Source organism: Aptenodytes forsteri, unplaced genomic scaffold (assembly GCF_000699145.1).
Source record: "Aptenodytes forsteri isolate BGI_AS27 unplaced genomic scaffold, ASM69914v1 Scaffold54, whole genome shotgun sequence".
NCBI lineage: Eukaryota > Metazoa > Chordata > Aves > Sphenisciformes > Spheniscidae > Aptenodytes > Aptenodytes forsteri.
This window is the reverse complement of record NW_008796044.1, coordinates 13,957,832-13,984,211: the sequence shown is the minus strand read 5'-3', so window position 1 is coordinate 13,984,211 and position 26,380 is coordinate 13,957,832. Positions and strand designations below refer to the sequence as shown.

At 35.9% G+C, this 26,380-nt stretch overlaps 1 protein-coding gene across 2 annotated transcripts in view; it reads right to left on the bottom strand.

The window, feature by feature from the left end:
• Positions 1-6: 6 nt before the first annotated feature.
• Positions 7-26,380, bottom strand: part of MAPK9 (mitogen-activated protein kinase 9) — a 26,867-nt gene continuing 493 nt past the window's right edge. The window contains exons 2-12 of one of the 2 annotated variants that reach the window (XM_009285877.2): positions 22,090-22,264; positions 17,212-17,341; positions 15,945-16,003; positions 14,795-14,933; positions 12,253-12,418; positions 10,878-10,949; positions 5,613-5,795; positions 4,545-4,669; positions 3,960-4,023; positions 2,166-2,237; positions 7-1,454 (exon numbers count right to left, since the gene is read on the bottom strand). In XM_009285877.2, the coding sequence (XP_009284152.1) occupies positions 1,438-1,454; positions 2,166-2,237; positions 3,960-4,023; positions 4,545-4,669; positions 5,613-5,795; positions 10,878-10,949; positions 12,253-12,418; positions 14,795-14,933; positions 15,945-16,003; positions 17,212-17,341; positions 22,090-22,211 (1,149 nt within the window). In that variant the 5' untranslated portion in view covers positions 22,212-22,264 and the 3' untranslated portion in view covers positions 7-1,437. The remainder of the gene's footprint in view (positions 1,455-2,165; positions 2,238-3,959; positions 4,024-4,544; positions 4,670-5,612; positions 5,796-10,877; positions 10,950-12,252; positions 12,419-14,794; positions 14,934-15,944; positions 16,004-17,211; positions 17,342-22,089; positions 22,265-26,380) is intronic. The other variant, XM_009285876.2, reaches the window with a different exon arrangement.

Below are 26,380 nucleotides of genomic sequence, written 5' to 3'. Positions count from 1 at the left end.
TTCACAAGTGTGTAGTATAAAGCAATTTAAGCCCTACTCTACTGCAAATGCATTTTCTAATTCAACTTATTGTGCAATTTAACAGACAATGTTTGTATTATCTGATTCCGAAAACTGTATTGATAAGCCTATATTGAGACAGCAAATAATCTCCTCTTCTTCTCTGACACTGTATTTAGAAAATATGTATTAAATATGTTTTCCTCCCCCAGTACAAATAGAGAGGTTTTCCTAATGCGGGAATAGAGCTAAGCTTTGTTAACCAAATACTTAATTTATAAGTGACTCAAAACTACTGTATTTTTATTTCTTTAATCACTCGCTAGATAGGATGGACCCATTAAGAAAATGGAAAACATTTATGCAGCTCTTTCTGAGGCTGCAAGTCTCTCCAATTCATCAGTTCTTTTATCAGACTTTGCAGTGAATGAAGAGCATCACAGATATAATTTCCTTTTCTGTTTGTTTTTGTTAAAGGACCGGTATCACAAGCTAGAAAATACAGAACATTTTAGCACTCTCTCCTCTTCTAAACAGGCACTGCTTCACAGATAAGTCACTCATCCTTCCTTAAGATTTAATTAAGCCACTGTATCTTCCATCCAAGTTTAAAAAAACTGAAAAAGTTAGACACACATACTCATAGGTGAAATACAGATGACTATATTCTTTAAACTTCACGTTTTATCTCTTCTACAAGAAGATAGACAGAATCGTTGGAAAGTGAAGATAGAAAGGGCTCAATAAAACAAAAAAAGTGCTATGTGGAAGAATAACTGCCCTTTCAACATTCATCCCACACATGAGAGCATTCAATGTGTGAGTTCACACTTACATACAACACTCCCGTCATTAAATAAAGCAAACGGCTGCAGTCACACATTAAAACAAACTTCATAGAGACTATACATTCAAAAAACCTACTAATGAGCAATACTGTACTAAAATGTAAACAAATATTGTGTCACAGAAGCCTGCTAATTGGGACTGAAGATTCATGAACCCACTTAAGAGGAGTTATTGGCTAAAAGTCTATTATAACTGCTCACCTGAAATAGGCTGAAACAAAGAAAAGCCTATAATAGTGCCTAAATTTAAATTTTTTTGTTCTTTAGACATTGATTTGCTTTCATTCTACAACATTAAGCAGGCAATTTCATAACAACTGAGTAAAAAAAACAGGCATTACTTTAGCAGAACATGCAGAACATGGAGTTTTTCTACTTGGTTCCATTAACTTACAAGCAATTCAGGCCCAATGGAAGCAACAGTTCCTTTCCAAAGTCAAGTCTGCAATCCTGGCTGATCATCGACATCCTTCAAGGGGTCCTGTCAAGGCATCGAGGCTGCTGTCTGTATCTGAGGCCAATGTTTGCTCTGTTGACATGGATGAAATGTCATTGATAGATGATGACTGGGAAGGACTGGTGTTGCTATTCACTGCTGCATCTGTGCTAAGTAAACCAAACATAATAAAATCTGAGGAAAGACAATATTGCAGGTACAAATAATCTAGGCTCTAGGCTCTGAGCATCGCTTTCCCCACAGAAATCCTCAGAAAATAAAGAAAACAGTAGAAAAGCAAGCACTAAGTTCTGTAGCACTCAAAACCCAAGGTGACATTAAGAGCAATGTATAATGTGAATAGTGACCTGAGTATCAAGAAGTCTAACAGATATAGTTAATAAAAGACAGTACAATATTCCAATTACTGAACCAAGAGAACGGCAGCAAACATCAAGGATTCAATCATGGGCATAAATACTTTGCACTATTAACTATTTTAAAACAAGGGGCCCTAACAATGTTTAACCCTGCATGAAAGGGACTTATTCAGGCAGAGCCACAGAATAAGCATTCAGCATAAAAGATACCTATGTGACAGCTGATGTAACATGGTATCGATTATTTCATATGACTGAGCCCTTTGGGGAGAAGGCAGCTCAGGGTGTTGGACACACAAGACTTCTTAAGTTTTCCTACAATTTACTTCGTAAGAATGAAAAACCACTGCACGTGGATCTCCAAAGGCTGATCAGAATCATGAATCTCGAACAACAAAACTTTGGCCTACCTGGATTATTAAGCAGGATTTCTTCATTCACTAGTGCAACAGATCAGCACTGAGTATCAGTTACAGGAGAACTACTGAAACAATGACTAACCTGAGGGCTGATCTTTTACCACACCATTCTTGCTCCTTTCTTCCCAATCCATTACTTCTTTGTATATTAATTCTTATGAGAGAAGGGTGGGAGGAATGAAAGAAGAGACAGAAAAAACATTGTAAGATCACAGAGGATTTGTATACAATTGTATACAATTTGTATACATATATGTAAAGGTACAATGAAATGGTTAAGGGTCAGTCTGGAAGTACAACTGTATAGATATTTATTTTCCCCTTTTTTTTTTTAAAGGCCTATGGCAATGATTAGAGAATTCTACGGATTTTCTTTATGCATCACAGACAGACACCAAGCATGTACCAAAATCAACATATTTTATAAATAGAATAGCTCTCCATTTAGAAGTAACAACCATCCCACCCCAAAACTTTATGTATACCCACAATGCACTAATATTAACTGTAAAAAAAAAAAATCAGATTTGGATTTAAAAAACCATATGGATAACCCCTGTGGAAATTTTACTTTGATAACAAAACCATACACAAATGTCTGTATTCTTAAAAAAAAATCTCCATGGATACATTGAGGAAAGTCTGGAAATTGTGAAGTAGGTTAAAACAAACAATTAAAATATCACATGAAAGCCCTCATTTACTAATCAAGGACGATTTAGGATACAAGCACCTGAACAACAACAAAAACAATCAGAGCTGTAACTTTAAAGGAACATCCATTATTCTGTTTGATATGTCTTGTAGTATGGTTCATGCAAGATGCCTTACTTTGGTCCCTTCTAGAACAAAAGGATTATTACTGCTGCATCAGGTACACTTTAAGTTATATCTGTACGTCAGGTACACTTTAAGTTATACTTTCAATTAACTCACAGTAGCTTGTGTGTGTACCCATAGTCTTAATGTAACTAAGAGTAACAGTATTTAAATACATTAAGACCTCTAATTCTGAGTAATAATATTTACAAATGTTGTATAGATTAGATATGCTGTATAGATTAAACTGATCCATTTTAATTTTCCACCTTGCATTAATCCAAAATAATGTGAAGCGTACCTGTGCAGACATGCCCTAAAGAAAATATATATAAACCAGAATCAATACCTGAAATTTATAAAGCTATTTTACAAAACCAAGTGACTTCCAAAGTACTAAGCAAAGGTGTCTACCACCCTTGGTCCTCTGATGGTAGATGTGTGAAATCTGAACTGCCTCGCCACTTAAAGTTTTTGACTAGAACTATAAGGTGTAATTGATTTCAATACCACAATGCTGTTTATTCATTTAAGTCAACAGTTTAAACTATTTGGTCAATAAATAAGCAATGATGAGAGAAAAAAAAAAAAACCACCACATCAAAAAACTCTTCTGCTATTTAAGACCTCTAGAACAAATGCAGTAGTAAATATTGTCAAGAGATGTGGCTTAAATAATGTACACTGAGAAGAGGCACATGTTTCTCCTTCAGAGAATTTTCCATCAAGAAAAAACCCATTGAGATTACAAACACTTAACAAAATACTCAGAGGAATGGAAGGAAAAAAATGAAACTGTGGCATTTTGTTGAACAGACTTCAGAATGTACATGTATATGTATGTACATATACGCGTGTGTGTGTATATATATATATTTTCACTCCAAATAGAACATTTTTCCATTACTGACTTCTTTTCATATTGCTACAAGCAGTACTGCATCATTGGAACAGTGGGTTCCAGTCAGTTACACAATCCAGCACACATGTACTGCGAGCCACGCATTAACAATACAAGTTATTACAACACATGTCATTTGTCATGCTCACTTTTTACCTTTCCATTCTTCAATTGCATGCTCTCTTTCTTCCAATTGTGCATCATAGATTTGAGGCGGAGGCTACAAAGAAAAGAAAGTCTATAGCGTATCTACTACATCACGTTAACACAACCAATTGTAACTAAAAAAACCTAAAAATGACAACTTTTTTAGCATGTTTTTACCTTCATCTTTGGCAGTCTATTCCCTATACCTCAGTCACATTCGTTTTAAAACTCCAGAATTTGCTTTTAAGTCCTACCTCCCACCAAAAGGCTGTTTAAAAGCGTCAACAAAAATTAAACTCATTATAAGGCTTTATGGGGCCTTAGAGAAAGTCCCCTTTTAAAAAAGCCCTAGTTACCACCACACAGGCAACTCTTTCTGTAAAGTAAAGGGAACTATCAACAACCACTTTCAAAATTATATCAACTGCACTCCAGCAGCTGTTCTTCAGGTGATTCTACCTCTAATGTTGACCTGAAGGCTTTATGCATGACTTTTACTAGTCAAAGAATGAGTTCAAAGCATGCTCTTGACTAAAACTGAAGGTATTCTTTAAAGTTATTAAATCTTAAAATTTATTTTAAATGCAAACTTACAGCTTCTGCTTCAGCTGGATCATACCAGACAGTAATATAAGGATGACGTAAGGCTTCATCTACAGAAATTCTCTTGTCTGGATCTACTACAAGCATTTTTGATAATAAATCTCTAGCTTGGCTGGCTAGAAAGTAAAAGTGAAAAAAACCATACATGTAAGAGCTGTAGAGTTTAACATCTGACACAGAAAATGAATACTGGGAACATAGGATATACACTAACAGTAGATATTTTTCACTGTGAAGACAGGCCTACAAATCCAAGCTTTATTATACAGCTACTTTTTTTTTTTTAAGAATGAGGTCACACCCCTTTAGCATAAATGTTATTTTGCTATTATCCAAAATAAACCCTGCAGCTGGCACCAACTAACCTCGATTTTGAACAGTTCTGCTGTTACATGGGTCACAATTTATTTGGCACTAACTACTGAACATAAAACACACTCAACATTTTAATTAAGCTTTTAAAAAAAACCATTTTGGTACAGTAATCATCTAATTTCTGTAATAGCAAATTAGTTTTTCTTTTAAAGGTGTTACTGCATGGTAACTGGCTACCAATTGTTGCAGTGGTACTTCACTGACATTTCTTTTTCGTCTGAACTATTATTGTAATAATAAAATAGGCTATAACAGGTTATTTTATGTAAAAAAAAAAATTTATCATCTAGAGAATATAGTAAGTTGGGTTTTTTTTTCATTTTATCAGTAATTATCTAAAGTAAAAGTATAGCCAAAATGAATTATATGCACACATCAACTAGAAAAAGCTAATTACAAATAACCTCCAGAACAAGTATTACTTTCAGAGAACATTTACGCAACAGACATTATTCAATGGATTAGAATTAAAGAGAATGAAACAGAATACTGGGAACAGGGAAATAGTTCTGTATTTAATGAATACTATTAAGATTTCAGGACATGTCAAATGAAAAACAGAAGGTATGCAGCTTCTAATGTTGACATCTATTGCAATAAACATTTTTTTTTTTAATTAAGCGTATTGCAGACATTTTAAATTAACATCTTAAAAAAGAAAGAGGAAAGAAAAACTCGCCTTACTTTTTAACTTGTCACGATCAGATTCTGATGGAAATATCCAGTCTGGGAAGAGTTCTTCAAATTTAATACCGGGATATTTTGGCCTATTTTCTACATAATTCCTCACTGTAGGCTGTAGTTTCTTCATGAAGTCTGCTGACGGTGTTCCTAGTTGTTCAATAACTTTATTCCATTGATCAATATCTGCACCATATCTTTAGGAAAATCAGCTGAAGAATTTGAAGTCTGCACTACACAAAAATATCACTTACAGAAATCTGAAAAGTTAATGAAAACTTGAACAAAGGACAGAAATATGAACTTCATTCTAGCCTTGACAGTATTCTGAGCTGCCATGCAAAAAGCTAGAGTGATATAAAAATATGATTCAGATTTTGTAATCTTAAGGACTGGTTAGAAGTGCTGCACAATGCATTATGCTTAAATATCTTTTGCTAATTATTATCTATTGGCTAGTATTGAAAGCAATACTTTTTTGGAGCCCAAAAGAAGCTTTATTTGGCAATTGTATCCATAGCAAAACAACTATAAGGACAGAAGAGAAAGGCTGCTGTTGAATCTTCTGAAGTACAACATAATACCATCAACACTGAGGACTCTTGAAGGTAGGAAAAAATACATGAAAAAACCTAAAGGACAAATACATCCCATTCAAAGTAAGGAATTTTGTGCCTGTCTCCTAAGGAAATTAGACTTTGGGTTGGAGGGTTTTTGGATGGGTTTGGTTGTATGATTGGGGTTTTTTTGTTGTTATTTTCTGGGGTTTTTTTGGTTTTTAGTTTTTAATTTTCAACTTCAGAAAAGGTTCAAAGGAGTTCTGAACAGTGAATCCAGATTCCTGTAGGTTTTCAGCAGGTTGTTCTGTTTAAGTATCAACTGTGGTAATACTCAAAGACTAAAGACTCAAAGACTCTGTTCTTAAAGTCAGAATTTAAATATTTTATAGGAACTGCATTTACAAGCCACAAGTTGAAATTGTGCTTCATGTTTCTTCTGGACTGTCTCTTCTCCCTCTTTAAAGTGAAGGCATTTCCCCTAGGCATGGTGGCACTTGTTACAGAGATACCAGAGTCCGCTCTGAATGAGCCTAGTTGGGATAACAAAGCTCATTTATCACACTGAGAAGACACTGCATCAGTATTCCTGATATTTAAGTTTACTCAGATTTACACTTTACAGTTTCTCTGATAAAAAGAATGTGCAATTCCAGCAGAGTCTAACCATGGACCTTGCAAACATTCATAGCTAAATTCATAATTTAGCTTCATCGTACCCATTCTCATAGATTTTGTAACAAAACAACAAATTTGCTGCACTTTGAATTAAGATGTATTTAAAAAACAGAGGCACTTTTATTTCAGTTAGTGTGCCAAGAATATAACTAGAAATATATGCAAAGTCACTGTTTCTTGCTAAGACTTTAGACTTCTGATACAAAGATTGAAAATTATATTTGCTTATTGAACACATTCCAATGGAAAAGCTATATTAAAATAAAAATTAAGTAATCAATATTGTTAACTCTTACGCTAAAACAAAGCACAAAGAAAATTTTAACATACATCAGGAAATTTTGTTCTTAGCTGAAAAACTGATTTCTGAGAGATGTCCACCAATCTAGATTCAAGAAGACTTTTTTCTATGAGTTGCAGCAGTCTGGTTAGTCAGCTAATCAAATTAGAGTCCAGTCTATTGCGATCTCAGAGCACTGGGGGGAGGGCAGAAAAACTTAACGACCTATCCCACTTTAGTAATAAAAACTGGGAAAAAGCAATGTCTCAGTTGGATTGTTTCAAAGTGCTTTACAGATACTGAAAATTGAAAAAAAAAAAAATTCCCCAATACAGGGTAGGACTTGAAATAAGCTAAGCCTGTTATCAGAAACCCAAATGGATTTAAACCTTAATTTCAATGTAAAGCACACAGAGCGTGCTATGTGAATAATCTTGCAACCTGCAGACAAAACTACCCTTCCTGTTCTAGTGAGGGTCAAGGTCAAAAGTAACCAGAAGTTTAGCCCATGACTAGTATATCTGCCTACTTTTTGGGACTCTGGAAAAAGAGAAGTTGAAAACAGAGTCCTTATTACAATCACAATAAAGCATGATTTTTCCCAAGAAAGCATGAATACCCCCTCATGCTTTTTGCATGTCAGGCAATTAGTTTCCTTCACCACGTCGGCAGAAAGAGCATTAAACACACTCTGGTGCTGCTAGGCTTTCCATTATTTCATCTTAGGTTATCTACATTGCCTGGTTTTTCTACGTTTGTAATTTCCAGTGCAACAGCAACTGCCAGTAACTCAGGCCAGTAACTGTAAGAGCCCTGTTCATCCTCCACAACATCAGTCAGGAGCAGGCTCGGTGCATCCATCGCCCTGGCAACGCGGAGCATCTCATTCCACGCAGAGCACTGCTGCAAGTATCCCGGCAATCCCCGTTGACTATATGGGAAAATACAAACTGTTGAGTCTAAGAGTAGGTTTTCCTGAAGACAGTCAAGGGCACATCATTAGGCAACATGCTGAACTTGGTTCCCTGCTCTAAATCCCCAAATACTAAAACATTTTAAAATTTAAGTCAGAAAAAAACCCACACAGAAGAACAGGAAGCTTCATGGCCATGCGCACCAGCACACCCCATAAACCACACTCTCAAAACAATCCTGCAGCTGAAGGTAAAAGAAAACGACAATCTGACCGGAGCAGTTACCAGTTAGGAAAAGTTTCAAACAACACAAACAGTTATCAGTATTTCACATTAAAGAGAGCTGCAAGTCTTGCAAGAGGAAAAAAAAACCCTGTAAGCATAGCTGTGCACTTTTGTAAGATACTGGGGGAGGAGACTCCTTGAAACAGACTGGTGGAGCTTCAGTGACCTCCAGAGAACCACAAGTGGTAACTTGCATATTCAACAAGTATGGACAAAATTTCCTTCATTTATTCATGAATAAATCAAAATAGCCCATGCTAACATGCAGGTGAAAGACACATAACATACATGAAGAATTGTGTTAGGTTGGTCTGAAGGCTTCAAAAGGTAAAACAATAAGTATAGAAAGGAAGAAAGGTGGAAAACAAAAAGACTTATTTAACAATTAATCATTTGTACTACTAAATAATGCATGATCAACTGCTGAAGATTAGTGTCATGAAATTTAGCATTAAAATTTAAAGTCCTCCTCTGTAAGATACGTAGGTATCTATGAAAACCGATGTGAACATATACTTGATATTTTTAGTGGTGGACTCAACTTTTCCTTGCTGATGAGCAAAAATATTACACTTTCTTCAAAATCTTGGATCACAGGTAGCTATAGCTTCTTATGACCTACAGCCATAACTGGCAATTGTAATTTAATTAAATCATCTGGATTCTATTTATTTACTGATCAATTTTGAGTGTCTAGTCCTACAACGCTACTACTTCATAAGATACTATTTATAAAGGATGAAATTGGTTTCGCTCCAGTTTTTGTAACTGGAACTTGATAATGAGTCAAATGTTTTAAATTTTGTTTCTAGGGAAATATTTTGAAATACATCAAAATCTTAAAAGAACATTTACTTTATTAAATAATCACTTCTGTTCACTTAGTACAGTTTAAAGCCTTGTTAGTGATCCAGTGATGTATTATTGAGATTTCCAATCTCTATTTTGTATGAAAACACATTTAAGAGGATTTTGTTTGTTTTTAATACAGTAAAATTTCCTACAATTACTATTGTACAAGAAAGCAGAATTTTATGAAGACAAATCTGGGTCAAAAGTATTGAAGGGAGGAATGAAGGAATAACAATCTTATAGAAAAAGCCCAAAATAAAATTTTCACAGGATGAAAAAACTCCAAAAAGAAAAAGGTTTTCTTTTTATAATAAATAATAGTAATAAAAAAAACATTTCTCATGCAGTGTGCTTGCAATTAGGACACTGCTGTCCAGCAAGTGCTAATAAGCAAGAAAAAAAATCTGACTGAAACTCAAAAAATTGTACAATTAAAAAAAATGAGTCTACTGTTCAAACAAGTAGTAAGCTAAATCCATGCGTAAAAAGTAGTATCTATGAAAACCGATGTGAACATATACTTGATATTTTTAGTGGTGGACTCAACTTTTCCTTGCTGATGAGCAAAAATATTACACTTTCTTCAAAATCTTGGATCACAGGTAGCTATAGCTTCTTATGACCTACAGCCATAACTGGCAATTGTAATTTAATTAAATCATCTGGATTCTATTTATTTACTGATCAATTTTGAGTGTCTAGTCCTACAACGCTACTACTTCATAAGATACTATTTATAAAGGATGAAATTGGTTTCGCTCCAGTTTTTGTAACTGGAACTTGATAATGAGTCAAATGTTTTAAATTTTGTTTCTAGGGAAATATTTTGAAATACATCAAAATCTTAAAAGAACATTTACTTTATTAAATAATCACTTCTGTTCACTTAGTACAGTTTAAAGCCTTGTTTGTGATCCAGTGATGTATTATTGAGATTTCCAATCTCTACGGTATGAAAACACATATACGAGGATTTTGTTTGTTTTTAATACAGTAAAATTTCCTACAATTACTATTGTACAAGAAAGCAGAATTTTATGAAGACAAATCTGGGTCAAAAGTATTGAAGGGAGGAATGAAGGAATAACAATCTTATAGAAAAAGCCCAAAATAAAATTTTCATAGGATGAAAAAACTCCAAAAAGAAAAAGGTTTTCTTTTTATAATAAATAATAGTAATAAAAAAAACATTTCTCATGCAGTGTGCTTGCAATTAGGACACTGCTGTCCAGCAAGTGCTAATAAGCAAGAAAAAAAATCTGACTGAAACTCAAAAAATTGTACAATTAAAAAAAATGAGTCTACTGTTCAAACAAGTAGTAAGCTAAATCCATACATAGTAAAAAGTAACTTTGTAGGCTTTTGCTTATAACACTTATCTACAAAGAACAAGAGTAAGAAAATATACTTACTGCTATTTATTTTTTAAACCTAACAGTATCCTTTTTTAAGCTACAAAAGCTGAAGCTCTTAATATAAATTCTATGGATTCAACCAGTACAAATTGCATTAAATATAGTCTACTAAGAAAATAAAATGTAAAGCTCAACAATTTGGTTAATGACACTAATTTCAAATAGTACAGTAGATCTATTAAAACATTATTGAAAATATTGCTTATGCTTTTATACTTATACAGATCAAAATAATAGTGTTTCTGTTGGAAGTGGAATGGGATTCAAAGATGACTAGGGAAGGATACGATCAGTGCCTTGGAATATCACACAACCTTTCACCAATTCTCCCATGATGCACCCAACTGACCAGATATCAACTGAAAGTAAAAATGAAATGATCAAATTATGAAGTATCATGAACAAAAGTGAGGAAAAACAAACAAAAACATCTAGCATCTACAATAAAACACAACAATGTGGAAAACCAAACTGCTAACATGAATTTTCAATCATATCAACACCAACTGACTGTTGCTAAATTTTGTTATTAGCATTTTGTAAAATATAATCAGTGTTTACATTTCTGAAACAACCGTGAAGAAGGATACAATCTCTTCCTGGGAACAGGACTTTATGGAGGACCATTTCTGCCATAATGCACCCAACAGACCAGATATCCACTATCATATGTTAGGTGCAACAAGGACAAAAGATTAAAGAGGTTTTTTTAAGTATCACAATTATTTACTTGTAAGCTCACACTGTATTCCTACCGTCCTGCAGATAATTTATTTTTTTGTCCCATCCAGAACAGCCTCTACTAAAGTTCTGATCCACATCAGCACTTGCTCTACAACAAGCTGCCTTGTGCATTAATGAAAGCCTTTTGCATGATCAGTGGCCCAGAAAGGTCCTGCGAGTCCCTTGTATTACACTGCCAAAGTTACATGTATACAAAAAGCATGGTATCCCCAAGCCCCTGTGATAAAGCAGAAAGATGTACTAGCATAGAAGTCGAGAGGAGACAGCATATTACTCCACAGCTAGTACAAATCAGCAAGTAAAATCCCAAATAATGCAGGTCAGGAACAATTTCCTAGCCAGCAACTGTGTTGGCTGAACATTCAATATATTACATTATTAAAAACACAGCTATAACACCCAGCCCCTTTGAGTGCTATGCAGATTTAGAAGAGTATGAGATATGGTTTGTCATAGGGATCTGAAACTTATTTTAATAAAGTAACCAGAGATGCAAAAGGGGGCAGACTGTCAAAAAAAGATGCTTCAGAATAAAATCACATTGATAAAAGGGTTTATTATTTATAGATTGATGGTTGTTAATTTTTTTAATGTCATCCAGCATAAGCGTCTTAACAGTTTTTTGGTAGGATAAAAAAAAATGGCAACACAACAACAGGACAACACATGAAAAAAACAACAGCAGGGGAGAGGGAGCAGTATACATTAAATGGAGATAGGCACACAGAGCAGAAAACTATTCTATTCTTCAAAATTATTACAGTGTAATTTTTGTTATTTCCAATACCATGATTAACATACTTTAACAACAGACATGGCAGGGGGAAACCAGCTCTCCCCGCCACCTTTTAAAGCTGTTATGTTCTGAGACAGATATGCTTTAGACAAAAGATTTAATGTGTTACTCTAGCAACTTACCATTCTCTTTATATCCCATTCCAAGGATAACCTCTGGTGCTCTGTAATACCGTGTTACTACATATGGAGTCATCATAAAGTTAGTACATGCTGTTCTTGCCAGTCCAAAATCAAGGATTTTGAGCGTACAATCTGATTTTACTACTATGTTGCTGGGTTTCAAATCCTAACAAGAAATAACTTCAGTTAAGGAAGGATCAACATCCAGAATAACACACACCCCCTTCCACAGTCAATATATGGCACCAGTTCACTTCACATTAACAGCTGCATATTCCTGCTCTGATGTATTTGCTTATTTATACACAGACTAGAGACAAGTTAAATGCTGCCCGGCTAAGTACTCCAAAAAATTCAGGGAAAACCAGAATCAAAGTTGTCTGCAGAGTCTTAATTTACCCAGTGGTGCGCTGACAGTACAGTCAGTTACGTAATGGTTTGTACGTATGCACAATGTGTATCTGCTTCCTTTAACACATTAAGTGGACCTATTTTGGGTAGGAATAGTTGCATGGTAAAGGAGACTGTGTTCCAAATACTGTCATTATTAGGGCACAGATCCTAAAGACGACATCATTAATTAGTCAGGTATCTGTAGGAAAAAGGAGTATCGCAACACACAAAGCATTAACAAGTGTATTTGTTAATGACAGATAAGCCACCTATGTTAGAGTGATTAGCAAATTTCACAGTCAAAATTCGGGTGTGGTGAAAACACAAAGTTACCCAATGAGTGAAGAGAAAAATAAAATACTTTAGGAGATATGCCTCATGGGAACAGTCATTATTGCACCCAAAGGAATACACAGTTAGGGAAAACTAGAATAATTGGATTTTATTCACAAAGTATCAGAAGTAGCCAAATTACCAATGCACTAGTACATTTAATTCTGCTCAAGTGTTTGACTTGGTTTCAACCACATGAACCATGTTCTCAGGTACAGAACTTCCTTTTCTTAAGAAGATGGGGACATGCAAATAGTTCACGTGGGTTTGCATATTTTTGCGGAAGATTTGTTACCTTCCTAAACACTACTGCATTTACCATCAACTAGGTTGGAGTTTCTAATCCTCTACTCAGACTTTTCTCTTGACAACAGAGTAATTATTTGCAGTATTTGATAGTGAAATTTGTGGTTCTCTCATCTTACTATAATGCTGGGCCACCTGAAGGATAACAGATTCAATATTCATCAACTCATAACGGAGGTGGGAGTCGTGCACATTATTTCAAGTTCTATTTGGTCACAGGCTAAGTAATTTCTAGATGTAATTCCTTCTGAACTATCAAAGTTCTGTTCCCTTCCTAGCCTCACTTCTTTTCAAAACCAAATCTCTCACCTAATCAAGAGTTTTCACTCCAGAAAGGTCATTTTATTTTGGTCCCACACTAACCCAACCTAACGCTCACCACTTTAGCCTCTCCATTCAAATAAACTTCATACCTCTGTTCAGTTATTCACAGCGCGGTTCCTCTCACTGCCCATTTTATTGTTCAATCAGTATCAGTTCTGTCTGATTGCTCCTGTTAGCTCCTATGAGCTTAAATTTCTCAGCAAATATTGTGTCTCCCCTGTAGCTCCAAATCACAGTCAACATGCCAGGTGGAGTTCAGTGGGAGTCCCAGCCCTCCCCGCTTCAGTCTCTTACACACCCCACTCAATAATTCTAGGAAAGCCCAGTACTAAGACTATCTGGATATAGACTTCGCTTAACTATACGTAACTTCCTTGCTAATACCACAGTATTTTCATGGTAGATTTTTTCAGCAAAGTAAGGAAGTAGATTTGTTGTAAGTTATACAGCTTCTCAATTATGTTTATGGATTGAACATAAAGAAAAAAAGCACGTTAAACTAGAACTGGATAAAGTTTTCAGCCACCAGGCAAAAAAGAAATTTAAAAGGCAAGTGTGCCCAGGAAGTAGGGAAGGAGAAAAAAAAAGGAACGGAACAGAAAAGAAGCAGAACTGTCAAATAGACTGGTCATGAAATTAAAAAAAAAAAAAAAAAAAAAAGGAGCAGCAGCAGAACAACAGAAGCAAAGAAATATATGAGGTCTGCACAGGACTTCAAAATTCTGATCATTCACGAACTTTACTTTTCAGAATCACACAATGGTTGAGGTTGGAAGGGACCTCTGAAGGTCATCTGGTTCAACCCCCCTGCTCAAGCAGGGCCCCATACAGCCAGTTGCTCAGGACCATGTCCAGGCAGCATTTGAATATCTCCAAGGATAGAGACATTTAAGAGGTAAATACTATGTTTTAGAGACTCATTCTTTAGTAATTTGAAAGGTCCACAGATACTCATGTTTTATCTTTTAATCAGTTCAGCATAAGTTAAATCCACAGAGCTAACCTGGTTTAAGATCTATTTACAACGCAGTCTTTACCTTTGAACCAGAAACAATCTTCAGGTTTAATAATATTCTTATGAAAGAAAGAAATATACGCTTATGAAATAACAACCCCCTGCCTTCCCCCGTTTCATAAGAACATCTGCGTTCATAAAAAGTATTGTTAATGATCTAATACTACCTACTCTGTGGATGATACCAGCTGAGTGGAGATGTTTGATACCACATAGCATTTGGTAAAGAAGATAAGACATTCTTTCGTGATCCAGTTCCATATGAATAACCTGGCACAAATTTGCATCCATCAGCTCCATAACCAAATATCTAAAGCACAAGAAAGAAAGCATTAAGAAAACTTGAGTCTTACTTTTCGTATCAGGTTTAAGCATAGCATGAGATGTTTAATAAAAGCCAACTACTTTGCTAACGCGTCAAAAAGCTTACAATTAAAAAAAAGTCATGCATGACCAGTGTCAAAATTAAATTATTATCTATTCAAATAGTCTTACTATTAAAAATTAAGTATTCAATCATCCATCACAAGAGACTAGAATTCCACTAGTTTTATCAACAGTAATACAGAAGAATAATTCTGAGTTTATGCAGCATGAAAAGCTGACTGACTGAAGATGATGCAGAAATTGCAGATATTACAATGTATCAAAAATGCTTTTCACTGTAATTTATTTAAAAAATTAAGAAAATTAAGAAAAGCACAGTAAGAACTAAGAAGGAATGATTCAATGATTCATTTTCAAGTTAAAATATCATCTGCTTACCCCCTTCAGACACACACACTCCCATGTTTACCCAAGAAGCCCATTCACAAACCACAACAGCATATTCACCGGAACCTAAGAATACCTCACCAACTAAATCACCATGAATCCTTTCTAGACCAATTGACATAGCTTGCATAAAAAAAAAAATATTCAGTTCTTAATTGAGGCCAAAAATACTGTTGTGCTGATGTGACTGGTATGGCAAAAAATGGTATCAGGTTATCCAGACCAAGTTATTACGCTGAAGTGACCCATTTAGCTAAAGGACAATGCACACAAATCAGATGCCTATGCAATCAGTAAAGTATGGCAGACAAATGAATAGAAGGTAAATAACCTCTTTTTATTCCCCACTTCCATCTTATGCATGTAGTGAAACAACTTTCTTGGTCTTTCTTAAAGAAATCTAGAAATAAAGACTAATTAAAGGCTAAATTTAGCCTTTAGCTACCCTCTGTTTTCAAAGTGTGAAGTCTGTAGGATACTGGACATACAGCTCCAGGGCTTAGGCCAGTATTTGTCAGGAAAATTAAAACAAAAATCTAGTACTTACACATCCTGAAATTCTTCTAGTGACTTCTGTGGTGTAAATACATTTAATAAACTAATTATCTATAAAATAAAAATAAACATTAGAAGAAACTCCTGCTTTAATTCACATAAAAATCCACTATTGCAAAAGCTACTATTCCAAATCAAATGCACAGTTACTATATACAATTTGAATGTTACTTGGCTTCACTTAATTCACATGTGCTGAAAAACTGCCAATTCAGAAATAGTTCAAAACTGCAGCATGTATGCCAAAGGAACTAAGACAGGACAAAACCACTTTTTTCTTTTTAAAGATATATGACACCGTCTATCTCCCTCCCCAGTGCCTGAAACGTATCCCATTTTTTCCCCATAAATAATAATCTCTTATTTTAAATCACATGTTGTGCAAGGAATTTTAACCAAGGCTGTCCAGCAAGTACACAGAGATACCCCACGCCATCCCATTAAACGTAGATTATGATGTACTAGTTCTAGAAGAACTGCTAAAATTACTGTACTGCCCTCCTTAATAACCACCTTGCTTTTATTCTGCTACTTCTGGACTTCACCAAAAGCTTACTTAAAAAAAAAAAAAAAAAAATCAATCCTAAAAGGCTAATTGACTCCAGGAAGTTTAAGACCTGAGTGCACAACTTCAATGATCAGCAGTGTTTCTAGTTCATGTTAGTATCAGAACATAACAGTCACATAAACCTTATATTCTTGTACTTGAACACTGAAGTATTGACATTAAGGCTTGTTATTTTAGAAGGTTCAAAGATTTTAAAATATGTATATATTGTCCGTAGTATTTCACTTCTGTTTACCAATAAGTTGTTAGATAGTACTGCACCCCTGCAAACCTCACCAGTTAAACACTGTATTTAATAAAAATCTTGCCTAAGCTCACAAGATTTAACTACAGTGCAGTTACAAGAGCCAAATCCACAAACAACCCACTGCCAAACAGGCTTTGCTGCAGTATGACTTAAAAGGGCAAATGCAATACAGCAAGGCCAGTTCTATAAAGCCGACACTGATGGTAAACCTATACCAACACCACAGCAAAAACCTCCTCCCTCCAGGCATTTCATCCTCTAAGCAGCTCACCCAAGAACTTAATCATACATTGTAGAGAACTGCACTACCCATAGCAAATCTTTCCAGTCTTTCCCTCACTACTTTTCCATTATTTTGGTTACTAACAGCACATAAGAGAGCAAATCCTGAGCTTTTTAGACAACTTACAGTAATGAGGAAGAGAAATATAAAGCCAAACTTACATTTTTGTGATTGACACATTTTAAAAGAACAAGCTCTCTGTAAGCTCTTTTTGCGTGGGTTTGATTCTGAAAAGGACGACTCAGCTTCTTTACAGCAACATTTATTCCAAGGACTGTATCAAACGCAGCACTAGAAGTTTTGAAAAGACAAACAACTTAAGTTGAAGTCTGTTTGAGGGAAAGGAGGGGGCAAAAGGGAGATGGGAGTGAGGAAAGAAATCAAGATTTGAGACAAAGCATATCCACTAAGCTGTTTATACTGACTTCAACTAATTTTCATCTAGAAAACAAACATTCTTTAAAATCTACACATCCTTTAATAAATACAAATAGGTTAAACAGAAGCCACTGACACTCATCAGAAGTCTTCCTGCCCTTAAGACTGAATCTGCTGACTCAAGACTCACATTCAAAACTGCAAGATCTAAAAATATTTTAAGCTTATTTGAAATCAAGAAGCATTTCAGCTACCTAATCTGTGTATTTGGAGTATTTTTTTTTTGGACACTGCTGCTGACTGACAATCATTTAATATTTGCAGTAGAAATTTCTCCTTCCTAAAGGCAAGTCACAACCATGTCTCCATGATCTGTTCTGAAGGCATCACTACTCTCCTGTACATGGATAGTTTACAGTTATAGACAATTTTAGTGCCTAGCAGAAAGTTACATTCATCATCTGGTGTTGGGGAAAAAAATAAATCTATAGAATTGAGTAATATGGAAAACTCAGATTGCAGGGAGCAAGACGAGTTTAAAAGTGAACATGACCATTAATTTTATCTTGTTTTTCAGCTGTGCTTGTTCCTTCCCTCTGCAGTTTGAGGTACATCTGTAAACTTGCTTTAATAGCTGTAAGAATCCAAAGCTAAATTATCTGTATATCCAGAACAAGACTAAAGTGGGAATACTCTTCATTATTAACACACAGACTATTCGGCAAAATATATATATGTGAATTCATACCACAAACTACTCAACAGTTCTAATCTTTAAACAGTTCCGGTTTTAAATAAGGATTCCCACATTACTCTATTTCCATTTAATGTTACTTTCACAGGGTAGGAAAGAATTCTCATTCACGTATATTTTCCAAGCACAATTAAGCTCTTTGTGAGCTCCTTCCCTATCTCATCAAGATATGTACGATACCAGGCTTAAAAGGACATTCATATTATAGTACTTTTACAAAAAGTACAGCTGCTCTGTGATAACAATACTCAAATTATATGAAGTTTACCAGAATCAAGTCACTGCTTTCCCTGCTGGAAAAAGCAATACCACCACAAAGCAGGGCTCACCCATGAGATGTTGTGTTTTCTTGGAGGCATGTCCCAAATTCGAGTCAATGTGCCATTTGCACTAAAGGATTGCTAGCATTTATTTCAACTTAGTTCTGTGAAATACATAAATCATTATTCAATGATACAATCGCTCTCAGATTTAAAGCTTTTATGTCTACGCAAAACAAAACACAAAATGGGAGGAAGGCAACTGGCCAGACAACTGGAGAAATTATTTTCTTCCCAAATATAAAAGCACTGATGTTTCAGTACTCACTTCACCTAGAAGACGTTATATGTAAATTTTAAAGTTTTGCATATGTTAATGACTTCAACTACACCTGGGAATTAGTATAAAATCAATAACCAACAGGGTCTGCATGAATTAGCTGTTCAAGTCAATCACAGGTCAGCAGTGGACTAAGGAGCAATTTTAGCGGAAGTGTCCCATTGTGATCTAACAAATCAGGTATATGTCAAGGCTCAGACTGAGCACATACGAAGAACTCCACCTGAACCTCTTATTTTGCTCATCTACATGGGAGTGACTTACATTCCATCTCAAAAAAAAAAAAAAAAAAAAAAGGCTATCTGCTACCTACACAATCCAAGGGGAAGAATTAAAAACAGACTGGTAGAAGAAAAAAAAAAAGTGGTAAAAAATTGTGCGAGCATGCATTTATTTAATTTACCAAGAAAAAAAAAAGACAGAATATAACCTCTATTACCACTAAGACCACACTTCTAAACATCACGTAATTTTACACAAATGAACAGAAAAAAAATCATGGATGTAATTGGTGTTACATTTCCTTTCCCATCCCTGCTCATTTGAATTCAAAAGAGACTTTTTCATCCCAGCAACTGTTTCAGGCACAGATTTTAAAAAAGCGGACTGGCCAGAGTCGATCCAGTTATCACCTTGGCTACTAACAGGATGTCTATAGATTATTTCAGCATTTAATATCACGGAAGAATCTCAACATCTACCCCACCGTATAACAGCAATTCCAATTTGATCATAGTGAATTGTAGTAGGGTCTTCACTGCACTTGTGATAGTTTTGCATCTTGAGCACATTTAATATTAAGAGTAGTGATACCACATACATGATGAAATTATTAACAAAACATTATGACCTAAATTACAGTAGGAAATCACACTTCATTTCTGTAGGCAAAACAGGAGTTTGCAAGTAGTAACAAACTCATCCCGACTGTTTCTTCAACTGCAACTTTTAAGTGAAGTTATCAACACAGTCAAAGCTGTGCTATTTATAAGATCATGGTTTTGCCGCATTGCAGGACAAAAGAAGTTTGCTGGGACAGAAAAATCAGACTCACTAGAAAATTTAGGAAATCAAGGACAAGAAAGGAAAAAAGATGTCAGGAAGTTGAAGACAAATTATTGCAAAAGAATAATTTTGTGTAAGTGATTATTCAGTCCTAAATAGATTATAAGACTTCAAATGTATTAATACTTAGGAACAAAGAAGTGCGGAAAGTCTTATATAAAAGTGTACTTTGTATATTAGATACAAAAGGTATATCCAACTTCTCTCCTAGCCTGTTTGCAGTGTGAGCTAGAAATACCCTCTACATAACAACTGGGTTCCTCTTTCATCTTCCTAGAGCTTTCATTTATTGCTTTTCCTAAGTACGTATTTTTAAAACTACTTCTTTTCCTAAATTTTAATATCAAAGAAAAAACTAAGCAGAAGCAATACCAATGGAGTTTCCCATTAATATTTTGAGGAAAAAAATAGCAAAATTCAGACCTCTGCTAGCTGAAATGACACACGTGGTATTAAAAAATTCTCACAAAAAAATAAAATTCACACAAAAACTTCAGAAATTAGGAAAATATTTTTTTCCTAATTTTTATGTTAAACACTGGATGATTAAAAAAAAGCATCACATCCGTGTGTCACACTACTGACTTGACAATTTTTCCAGCCAAACATGACAGAATAGCACTCATCTTACACTCAGTTTTCCACATTTTACATCCTAGTATTTTGTATCTTTCCTTTGTGTACTATAAGGAATTTTAGGAGAAATTAAGAATTTGCACCTTCAACTTGGACATAGTTTTCAGATGTTTCACGTGAAGATGAAAATTTACGCAATGTTTCACTCTGTTGTTCCATAAATCAAGTATTCTCAAAACAAGTCAATAAATCAGATCATTTCTTCTTCTTCCCAAAACATTGACCTTAACACTACCCTAACTTCATTTTGAAGCACACACTTAGTTTAAGTCATATAGTTTAGAAATACACTACTTCTAATGAAAGGAGGAACACTTACAACCACCCTGAATTCCTGCATGCCATCTAGAACAAGCATAACTTTAATAATATTTATACCTGGAAAATGTCAGCACTATACTAAATCTTACCCAAACACTAATAACCAAGATCTAGAACGTATAGGTCTAATACCCTATCCCCTCATCACTCAACCCACTAAAGAAGAATGAAATACGGTGTTCTCATTTTGCTTATTTTTCACTCACCTATTAGCAGAGCAATAGGGGTATCTAAATAATTTAAAAATAAAGGCACGTTCTCACAAAAATGCACTCTTTTCCTGCACATATAACTTATTACTGTTATGAAAAGGCCAAAAAGACACGGGCAGGTGCTGTATAAGGAGCTGCTCACAATACATGAGTCATCACACTTATTCTGCAGAATTTATAGATGAAGAGAAACCGCAGACCGGATTTAAAGCATGAACAGCCCACCATGTGTTGTGATTAAGTATAATATCAGAGAGTTCCTGAGCATATCCATTTGTGTATGGAATTGTAAAATCGCATCAATAAACATTTCTGCTGTTACCAAGTAAGTTTTGCCCAGCAAAACATGGGCTGGCACTAAGTCGTGTAGAATGGATTGCTGCAGTCTAAAAAACATTTGAAAGTGTTTACCTTGAGCTGGCCCAGAGGTGTGGTGCCATACAAGAGACTAAGGTTCAGGATCAGACTAACGACTCTCACGTCCTGGGCCAGTGGAGGCTGGACACATAGCTGAGGTGACACACCAAGGAAGAGCCGGCCAGCCCAACCCCTCACACAGCATCCCTTTCTGGTTAATCCATGGAGTGACAATGACACTGATTTGCCTCATCCTGCCAGTTAATGGCAAGGCACTGCATTGATGGCTCCTAGAAATGGACAGGAGTGATTGGGAATAAAAGGGGGGGAAGAAAGGGGGCCATGATGAAGAAACGAGTAAAACCCAGAATCTCTCACCATCGCATTGTCATACCTTACACTGCAATATCATAACTACATGGGGAACGTGAGAACTAGAAACAGAAATAAAGTGGTTAATGAGAAGGACGTTTGTTGACCGTTTTAATTTATGCAGTTATCCAAATATTAATTTTCCCCTAAAAACAAAACAAAAAGCGTTTTGCACATGAACTACAGAAAGCAGGTGTTTTAGAATTTATTTAGTCCATAACCCTGTAGCAAGAGACAGAAGTTACCGTCAGTATTTGACATTCTGGCACCTCTATCAGGAATACATTCAAATTTTGTTTTATGTTTATAGCTTTTTATATTTAAATAAAATATTTATTACTCACCAAACAATGCCCTGTGCCCCTGATCCTATGGGCTTCAATTGCTGGTAACGTTTTAGTACAGTGAACGTTGAATCTGCAACTTGAACACTGTAAAACTGACTATCACATTTACTGTCACTCATGGTGTAGTGTCATGTAGTTTTCTCTCTCAAGGACCTGGTAAAGTTTTCAAGATCTTAAAGAAAAAGAAAGAAAACAAATGTTCACACTCTCACTAATTCCAGGCACACAAGTTGGAAAATATATTATACATATTTTAATACATATGAATTTTTCAACAGCATACCATTAAATAAGCATTCTTTCAACTTCACGTATTACCACTAATGAAAAATACTTGCAGACAGACAGCAAATAATCATAGCCTTCACAGCTTTAAGTAAATGCATGTTTCTATTCCAATCCCTAAAACAAAAAGCAGCTAAGTAAACAACAAGTAAAATAAACAACTAAGTAAAAACAAACAAAACCACCCAAATTCAACAACTCTCTACTCCTTGAAAGATACTCCCTAGCTCAGAATTACTACTATGTGCTAGGACTGTATTAATTTCTGTATTACAGAAAAAAATATCGTAAATAATGTCTTTCAAACACTGATAATGCAGATAAAAGCAACAGCAAAAACCCATGGAGTCCACAGACATAGAAAGAAACAGGGTTTTAATACAAGACTTGATTACAACTGCAAACCAGGTTTGAAACTAAACTGCCGCCCCCAAAATCCCCATGGCTGCTGCAGTTTCTCCAACAGTCCCTTTCAACCTAGTTCAGTAGGAAATTTCAAGCAGAGCTCTGCCTCCCCACCTCTGCCAGGCAACCCTTCCCGGATCCATACCTATCGCAACCCACTCTCCCTCCCATTTTAAACACACCATAACATCCTATGCTATCAGTTAGCGTACTTGTAGTCCTACAAGAATTAGAGTTTTGTGCTATAGCCTGAAAGAGACTTTCATGCCATAATAGAGAATAAGTTATATCCATCTGTCAAGAATGAATTAGAGGTAGGTAATTACATCAAAGAGCAAGGTAATGGACTAAACCTCTTTAGCTCTAAAGTGCTACAGCAACCAGAGAACAGACCTCCAGTTTTCCTGGGCCTCCATCCCTCTTCCAAACCTTACAAGAAAATTACTGAGGTAATTACTGAAGAGGTCTCTCACAAATTCTCCCATTTTTAATTTCACATTCACTATGACAGATAGTGTCATAGCCCAGAGTAAATTGCACGGTCAAGTGTTCCTTGAAACAGGAAATGAAAGCAGACCACCTTCCCCCGGAGCAGCTGTCCTAACCACCGGCCTGTACAATGTCTGTTTTAATAAAGAAAGAGCAGCTAGTCTCTCTCTCTCTTTGCTGGCCTACAGAATATTTGTGAGACAATGCAAAACAGAAAAGACTCAAGAGCAACCCAGATGGCCATCCTAGAAGGCCATACAGCCACACAAATAGCTTTTGGTTGCTTCAAGAGTAAGAATTTGGACGACTCTCTTCCTAGGTGCACATAGGAGGGAGCAGCATCTTTCCCATGGCTTAAGCCAGCAGATGATCTCCAAGAAATCTGCAAGTAAAACAGGCAGAAGACCTACAAATCCTAATAAAGACTGGGTTTAAACTGAACTAGTCATGGTTAGTCTTAAGGGATTGTCAAGAAATGTCTAGAGTCCCTTTTACCTTCTAGTTTCTCAAAATCTAAGCAGCATTTTAAGAAGTAGATATTCAACTTGGTCATCTCTGCCAGCAATTTAGACAGTAAGTTCCTCTTAGAAGCTTAAGAAAAAAAGCAGAGGAGAAAGGATCAGCAAAGGGAAAATGTGAGCTACCAACTTTCTGCCTCTGCCACAGCAGTAGTAGGGGGGAGGAAGCGAATTACATCTCCTATACAGTATTTTTAGGGGCAGTCAAACGCAGTTCCACAATCAGCTCACACTAACGTGAGACGAAAGCACTGCCTTAAGAGGTGCTCTCAACCTTTCCTACTACATCCCAGGAAAAAAAACCACTCTTCTTTCCAACCCTTTTTATTACTCCAAAGCTATGGACTCTGAGGTACCAAATTTTGTGATTAACAGTCCCTGAGCAGCCATGGTATTTTCAGTGAATCTTCATATGTTGGAAGAAAGGTACTGCTGGAAGGTCAAGATCCTATCTCTGAAAAGGACTTACAGAACAAAACCAAAAGTATAGATTTCCCATAAGCTGGCTATCAAGTTAAAGACCTGTTAGTTACACAAGAACTATGCTGTACCTCTTCATGGGTTAATGAAACACTTTTCTATAACAGAGATAAAGAAGTAGGGGAAAAGAAAGTTATCCTGAACCACAGAAACCCTCCTTTTAAGGAACTTTGTCTGCACAATGCCATCTTTTAAAAATCATTTAGAGATCAGGATAAGCTCTTTAGGCAAGACCCAAAGAGGGAATTAGGCATCAGAACACACAAGTTTCATGTATTCTGACATCCTTTGCAATTCACCGTGCTAAGTACCCAGCCTCTCCATAAAGCTGAGCCCTAATTTTTAATTAGGCTGCAAGCTGCTTGGACGCATCAGGACATACATTATTTCAGACATACACATTAACGTAAAATTAGGCGCCTAGGGATTGTAGCTGTTCACAAAACTTCAGACAGACAATCTATTTTGGGTGCAAGATCTCTCAAATAAAAACAGATTTCCTATTGCTCAAGGGAAGTGTATCTGGCAAATAAGTTTCTTAACCCTGAGCTGTTACTCTCCTACCTGAAATAATTTGATTCATCACTCCAGCTAACATTCTCCACACTTCTCCTATACAGGAACTTTTTGGAAGTAGGCATTATTTCCATTTCTGAAATACAAGTTTTCATTTATGGCTTTCTAGCTGCAGCTGCACCAAACAGAACCAGGAGCAAATGTAGAAGTCACAGGATAGTCAGCAAACATACTTCTACTTACTAGTAAAAGCATGTTACTGAATCACAATGTTTCAAGATGTTTTTCTATTTTAGAGCATGCACAAGATGCCTATAAATTAAGTGTTGGTTTGGATTTTTTTTTTTTAATATAACTTGCTTGTACAATTGGGGAAATTTAAGAATCACAAAGCTGACTGAGCACATCACATGCAGGAAACTTACAGGAGTGGTTTTCAACCTGTAGTTCATGAAAGATAACTAGAAAAATAACCAACACACCAAACCTACCATCAGTAGGCTTATGAGTTGTTATACGGAATTCAACTAAGAAATTTTTAGAAGTTGAAAGCAACTATACTATAGCATACATCCTGCATTAAACAGTCACTTCCCTAAAAGGCATTTATTAAAATGGCAACTTATTATTAACCAGATCTGTCCTCTGGATATCGTCAAGTCAAAAGCTTCTGAAACAAACAGGTTGTAGCAGTTGGGAACACATTCCCAGAGTTGTTCTGGTTACAGAAATGTTATTACTGACAATGAAGCATAAGAACATCAAGAAACTTAGCTTGATTTTTAAACCTCAAGCTAAAATTCTACTGCTGACAGAATGAATAGACAATGAACATAAACATATTTATGAAAAGATACGGAAATTCTGTGCAGAAAATCTCCCCCCATTCTCTTATTCACCCTTGTAAATGTACTTCAAATTCAGGTGTGCCCTTTTAAGGACTATTATCCAATAGTGTCGGAGGGTTTTTTTAAATCTTTACAGTAATATATATCAACAGGTATGAGTCCAACTACAAAATCTTAGTGAGTTACCTCCTATCCCTCTACTCACAACCCCTGAACAGTCTGTTACAAAAGGTTAAGTGTAGCAAAGCAGTAGCCGAGTAACATCAATCAGTTACAGCAGAGTTTAGAAGTACTCTCTATCTGTTTAACTCTTTGAAAAATCGACCTTTTTTCTTTAAGCAACCCAAACTATTACTGACCAAAGATTTTACCAGCTACCTGTTATAGTACCATTCGGCTGTTAAACATACACTACAGACAACCACTGGATGCATCTCAGCGCCCCTGCTAGGGCAAGTTGGTGGAAAAGAGAGAAAAAGTTTAAACGTGCATCTGCTGTAACCAATTACGCTGTTGTAAAATTATGTAACAGCCATATAACCGAGCAAGAGCACTTCTTACACCCCTCCTAAAACTCCTGCTGAGAAACTGCTTCGGCTCAAGAGAAAGCTCAGGTTCGCTCTCACTGCGTCGAGAGGGGCGCGCAGCACGGGCCCTTCCCTCGGCTCGGCTGCACTCCCTTCGACCCCCTCAGGACGAGGGGGCTTCCAGGGGACGCCGAGCGCCGGCCCGGCCGCACACCCCGGC